This window comes from Nicotiana tabacum, chromosome 6 (assembly GCF_000715075.1).
Source record: "Nicotiana tabacum cultivar K326 chromosome 6, ASM71507v2, whole genome shotgun sequence".
Classification (NCBI taxonomy): Eukaryota; Viridiplantae; Streptophyta; class Magnoliopsida; order Solanales; family Solanaceae; genus Nicotiana; species Nicotiana tabacum.
In genome coordinates this window covers 203,277,273-203,284,096 of record NC_134085.1, presented here as the reverse complement: position 1 = coordinate 203,284,096, position 6,824 = coordinate 203,277,273, and the positions used below count along the sequence as shown (strand labels likewise).

At 36.2% G+C, this 6,824-nt stretch overlaps 1 protein-coding gene across 1 annotated transcript; it reads left to right on the top strand.

Moving 5' to 3' along the window:
• The first annotated feature begins 361 nt into the window (after positions 1-361).
• Positions 362-6,599, top strand: LOC107788258 (alpha-dioxygenase 2-like). The gene is made up of 11 exons (XM_016609934.2): positions 362-840; positions 1,891-2,004; positions 2,097-2,357; positions 2,667-2,816; positions 3,637-3,770; positions 4,444-4,657; positions 4,742-4,887; positions 5,059-5,286; positions 5,534-5,736; positions 5,825-6,068; positions 6,156-6,599. The coding sequence occupies exons 2-11, from the start codon at positions 1,912-1,914 to the stop codon at positions 6,379-6,381; spliced, it is 1,899 nt and encodes a 632-aa protein (XP_016465420.1). The 5' UTR covers positions 362-840; positions 1,891-1,911; the 3' UTR covers positions 6,382-6,599.
• Positions 6,600-6,824: the final 225 nt, after the last annotated feature.

The window sequence follows — 6,824 nt, the reverse complement described above, 5'->3', positions numbered from 1 at the left end:
GTCGCCATAGAAACTTTGTTTCGTAGTGCAAGATGAGTGATTATTAATATCACTTATTATGAAGAGTTATTGCCAATTATCTTTTAAACCTTGATTATAGAAGTTAAACTCTGAATGACGACACAAGTACAACAACAACAACAACATTCCAAATAGACCCCCGGCATCATTCCCTCCAAAAACTTCTCACCTCGCTCTTGGGGAGACTCGAACTCACAACCTCTTGGTTGGAAGTGGAGAGCAACCTCTCTTGTCTAATGATGACACAGGTAATATACGACTTATCTACTCAATTATTGAGTTAGGACGAGTTACGCAGATTCGCAGAATATATAGTTTGTAAAATGCACTACCCAGGAAAGTGCAACTTTTACTGAGAAAAGAGAAACTAAAAAGATACCCCACGAAATTCATATGATGGAATTTATTTAATTTGGAATATTGTAGACGTGTTATGATTTATGAAAGCGTCACTTCAACTTCTCATATGAAGTTACTGTTCCCAAAATAATGTGTAAACATCAATAGATTAAATAATGTTCGAAAAGGCTTTAGAAAAAGTAGACAGATATACATATATAGATGTTGCTTCCCACTTTACTAATTCCCAAACCTTACATTTTCTTGCGGCAAATTTCCTATAATAAGAAAAACGTCTTGGTTTTACTGTTTCAAAACCCTTGCCAAGTTGCATAGTGAGTAAAGATCATCGATTTCACGTATAATTTTGCACCAATTACACTGGGATTTTTTTTTCTTTTTTGGTTGTGACTTGTGATGGCAGAAGTAGGAAGCTGATGCTGCCGTTACTTATTCTTCCACTGGTTCTTTAATTTGGAGGTAATTAATTTGTTATGAATTTTTCTTACCAACTATTTGCATCACTCTTATAAAGTTTGCTTTCTTATTTCTTCTTTGAGAGCAGAGGATAATCTAGTATGCAGACATATGCGAATTTAGGATATAAATTTTATGGGTCAATCTTTAAGTTTTTTTAGCATTGAACCTACTGTATGTTCAAATTTATGGGTTCGGACCTATTATTTGTTGCAATTTTAGTAGATTTTTACATATAAATATACTCTCTTTGTGCAAAGTTTCAGTTGAACCCAATGCCCGTGTGCTACATCTGCCTTTGTATATAGAGTTAGTGGGTTAAGTAAATGTGATATATATATATATATATGAAAGCACATAAAGTGTTACATATTGTTTTGCTTTAAAGGGGATAGAGAAGGTCAGAAGGATATGGGAGTAATATTTGATCAGATGTTGGTATTTTGCTTTAAGAGCATCATTTATGGATAGTTAACTACTCTGAATATGAAGGACGAAAAGAATGTTTCTGATGTTAATGTTCTAGCTTATTCTAACCTTAAAAAAAACGGTCCTTTTGGCTGTTTACTGCTTAATTAATCCACGTCGATTTAAAGAATTACTATTGTTCCCTTTTTTATCTTCAGTCTTTTTTTTTTCCAAACCGAAGGTCTATTGGGGCAGCTTCTACGTACATCTTACCCAGCCCAGTTCCCAAACCCCATTTGTGAGAAATCACTGGGTTTTTTGTTGTTGAATTAAAGAATCACTATATATATTTCTCATCAGTTCCAAAATTTTGTTCTGGTAAAATCCAACTGGTGTAATAGTTCCCAAACTCATTAACATATCACCATAACGAGCTATTATTGGACACTTGTCTTCGATTTGCGTCACTTATAATATAAAAAAAGATTAATTGAAGACAGTTGATTGCAGCAATCTTGATTGGGCCTACAGATATGAGCAATTGAATGACAGGAAACAGGACAGATTTGACACTGGTTCAACTCTTTTAAATGCTATCTTCCCTCTCAATCTTCATATTGAATTAATCCTTTGTTTCTTTGACAGGTCAATAGCTGAGAAACTCTCATGGCATTCTCATTTTCTCTTACAGCCTTTGTTCACCCTCAACTCCGGCATGTTGTTGGAAAAATGTCTCTGTTTGATACAATTTTGTTCTATGTTAGTGTCCTCCACTCCCCTCTCGTGATATTTATTATGCTTTACAAGCTAGAATGTTGTTTCTACTAATGCTCCGGTTTTTGATATGTCAGGTGGTACATCTTTTGGACAAGTTTGATCTATGGCATAGATTACCAGTGTTGCTCGGGTTGGCTTACTTAGGATTAAGAAGACATTTGCACCAGCGATACAACCTGTTACATGTAGGAAAAGTTAATGGCAAGAAATATGATACGGAAGAGTTCTCGTATCGGACTGCTGATGGTACGTGCAATCATCCTGTGGATCATTTAGTGGGCAGTCATGGAACCTTCTTTGGGCGCAACATGCCACCATCAACTTCAACTTACGGGGTAAGCTAAAGCGCAATCAAATATGCCATAGTAATGAAATCATGGCAAATTCACATTTTTCTTTCCTGTCAAAGTTTTTAATCGTTTCAACTTTCGATTACTTCATCAGGTTAGCTACCAGATATTTCAGTTTTCTGTTAAGTAGGTTAGGGGGTGCAATGTATATTAACCTGTTTCATTTCTTTCATAATGTTCCTTTTTGATCGCTAATTAGCATGATCCAATAAATGTGCCTTAGTCGTATCCGTACCTGAAATCTATAGCTTGAGATCTCTCATTCACTCGTGAGAAGATTATTCGATTATGCAGCTGCTGGAACCTCATCCAGCAACAGTGGCAACGAAGCTCTTGGAAAGGAGAAAGTGCACAGATTGCGGGAGCCAATTAAACATGATAGGATGCGCGTGGGTACAATTTATGATCCATGATTGGAATGACCATATGGAGGACACTGAACAGGTACCTACTTTTTGCATCAATAAAGGCATGAAAGAATTCATCACTTGTTGCAATAACTGGCAAAAGTTGGTGGGAGACCATTTTCTGTTGTCTAACTTGCCAGAGTCGGTATTTAATTTGCTCTATGAGGATATTATGCTGTTTGATTGTTAAAGAAAGTTCTTGAAGGTTTTAGGGAAGATATCAATGTTTTTGTTTTCCAAGTCAATGAAAAATAGCCACTATTTTGCTGCAACAGAGACCGGTCCAGCATAATATACTGGAGTTCGGTGCACCTGTGTATGAACTAAGCATATTATGTTAGACCGGTATACTTTACTGGATTATACTGGAGACTGGAGCACCGGTGCTCCAAACTCCAGTATATTATGCTGGACCGGTATACTTGCTGGAGTTCTAGTGTACTTATGCTGGAACTCTATCATGTTATGCTGGAGTTCCAACATACTTATCCTGGAACTCCAGTATAATATGCTGGAGTTCAAGTATACTTATGCTGGAACTCCAGCATAATATACTGGCGTATTTTTTCGGGTTTTGAACAGTGTTTTCGCTCAGATTTATTTTACATGAAAAATGGCTAAATTTCGATTACTTTTGAAACTGGGCTATTTTTGAACGACCAGTTGTAAATCTGGCTATTTTTGAATTTCTCCCAGTTTGATACTAACGGAAGTTCTTGAAGGTTTTAGAGAAGATATAACTGTTTTCATTTTCCTTTTTTAAGAACTAAAGGAGATTAGAAGGTCATTTAAAGAATTAAAGTATTAGTCATGGTAAAGGTGTGTTTTATGTTTCTCTAACACAAATATTTTGACAGGTCGAGCTTAGAGCTCCTGAAGACGTTGCAGCAGGGTGTCCGTTGAAGTCATTTAAGTTCTTTAAGACCAGAAAAGTTCCTACAGATTCACCTGATCTGAAGTTTGGGCATTTGAATTCAAGGACCCCATGGTGGTGAGTAGAATCAAAAACTTCTAAATCCCCATAGAGAACTTTAAAGGTTCTCTCATATTTTGAACTTTTGTGATTTTATTTATACTTCTATTCACTCCAAAGCTGGCAATAAAACTAAATAGCCTACTGGTGATGGAGAAAGCTAATAATATAAGACATTGGTGGAAAAGAATTACCTGTTAAACCGACAAGATTACTGGACAAGGAAAGAAGAACAAAGATAAATACATCATCAAGTCCATGCTCTTGCATCCCACAATCTAAAACTGTGATAAATTTACAAAAGCATGAATACACCCACAATCAAATGGTGCTAATAGCAGGTTATTCTTTGTTAATGGAGAGAAACGTCAAGAGAGACTATTGCATGTTATATTCAGTCAAGCAAAATAGATCCTATTAAAATCAATAGTAAACTCAACTAAATACTGTATCAAAGTGCTGCTTAGTAGCATGCTAAAAGAGTGAAGTAACAACTACGGTGGAGATGGAGGGGGAAAGGAGGCGGAAATATTATTCCGTGTTGACATATATGCTTGTCAACTCTTGTCCACACTGTCCAATTGGAACTCAATTTGATTTCTTACTTCATTTTAATGCAGATTGGAAGTTAGTCTACTGATGGAGTTTTATTTCATCTGATGAATTATACATGTTCGTACTGTTTTGCTAGGGATGGGAGTGTAATATATGGGAATAATAAGGAGGGCATGATTAGGGTGAGAACATTTAAAGATGGAAAGCTCAGGGTCTCAGGAGATGGACTTCTTGAACATGACGATAATGGCATTCCAATATCTGGAGATGTTCGTAACAATTGGGCAGGCTTCTCTCTGTTGCAGGCCTTGTTTATGAAGGAACATAATGCCATATGTGATGTGCTTAAAGTATGCTTTTCTTTTCAGCTTCTTCAGGATAATTTTGCACCTTAAGAGAACTGAGTTTGATTAAAAGCCTGATTTTTGTTTCAGGAGCATTACCCTGAATTTGATGATGAAAAGCTGTATCGACATGCAAGATTGACAACTTCAGCAGTCATTGCTAAAATCCATACCCTTGATTTGTCAATTGAACTTGCTAAGACTGATACTGTAGTTGCGGGAACGAGGATCAACTGGTAAACCCACTGCTAAATACTGCTGCTATTACCGTGGTTGAATTAACAAACAGCTTCCCAGTATTCACTTAGTTGTCTTGATCTTCTAAAATGTCGTGCATCTTGCTTTGCATTGCGAATGACTATAACATTAACTATTAATGTTAATTAACAGAGTCTACTTTGATTCAGGTATGGACTTTTGGGGAAGAAAATCAAGGATTTGTTAGGACCTAAGTTTGGACCAATTTTGAGTGGATTAGTTGGTCTTAAAAGGCCCAGAGATCACGGGACTCCCTACTCATTGACTGAAGAATTTGTTAGCGTCTACAGAATGCACTCACTTTTACCTGACAAAATTGTTCTGAGGGACTTGAAGTCGACTACTTCAGAAGACAAATCCTTGCCTATTCAAGAAGAGTATGTTCTCCAATTACACATTTTGCATTATAAACAAGCTGTTGACTTGCTATATGACAACTTTTTTAGATAAAATCTGGGAATTGATTTCAGGACATGAATAAGAATCTGATCCATATATATGAATTATAACACAACAAAGGCCAGATTTGTTGGAATCTAGAAGTAAAATAGTCAGGAGATGTGCTAATAAAAAGGAAAAGAACTTGTTAGGACATATGTATTTCTAACTGTCTAGTTTGATCAGGATTCCTATGACGGAAATGATTGGGAAAGAAGGAGAAAAAAGCTTGTCCAAAATTGGTATAGAGCAGATGCTGGTATCAATGGGTCATCAGTCATGTGGAGCTGCCACAATGTGGAATTATCCGACGTGGATGAGGAATCTTGTTCCTCATGATATTGATGGAGAAGAAAGAGCAGATTTAGTTGACATGGCCGCATTAGAAAGTATGTTACCATTCTTCCCTATTGACACAAAACATTGTTCTCATATTTCATAGAAACTACATACTGACTTTCTATTTTAATACTCTAGTTTATAGAGATAGAGAAAGGGGAATTCCACGGTACAATGAGTTTAGAAGGAATTTGCTGATGATACCAATTAGCAAGTGGGAGGATTTAACTGATGATGAAGAAGTAATTGAGGCTTTGAGAGAAGTATACGGTGATGATGTTGAGAAGCTAGATCTCCAAGTTGGTCTACACGCGGAGAAGAAAATTAAAGGCTTTGCCATTAGTGAAACTGCTTTCAACATATTTCTGCTCATTGCTTCAAGGTAAGTCAATATGTTGCAGTAGTATGTGCAAAATATAGAATTAGTCTTTGTGCTAATATGCGTGACAATCTTTTTTATTTTCTTCAGGAGGCTAGAAGCTGATCGATTCTTTACAACTAATTTCAATGCGCGAACCTACACAGAGAAAGGCTTCGAATGGGTTAACAAGACAGAGACATTGAAAGATGTTATAGATCGACACTTCCCTGAAATGACAGAGAAATACATGAGATGCACAAGTGCATTCGCAGTGTGGAATTCAGACCCAAATCCTAGACGTTATTTACCTCTCTATCTGAGACCAGCAACCTAGTATGTTTTATAGGATGTGCAATTTGTAACCTCGGTAAGAGATGAATATGTAATACGGTATAGACCACGTTAAGTTTGAAAGTATAATATGTAAGATCGCGTAAATCTGTAGCGTATGTAAATGGATTAGTATGTGTGAGTGTGAAACGCTTGACTATGCAAGTGTTGTAACTTTTTGCTGTACAGTGACTCAATAGGAGAATAAAAATAATTTCCTTATCTTCTTCAGGTCGAAAATAGATTTATATAGGTAAGGCTTAATATATATCTCCATTTTGTTTGCGACAGAATATTAAATCTTTCAGTAGCGACTATAGATTTAGTATCATGATAAGAAGTACACAAATGAGAAAATGTATGCACACCGAAGTTCACAAGTCACATTGCCAAACTCAAGAAAATGGTGACACAAAATCAGAAATAGTTCCACTAAAGTGGTATTGA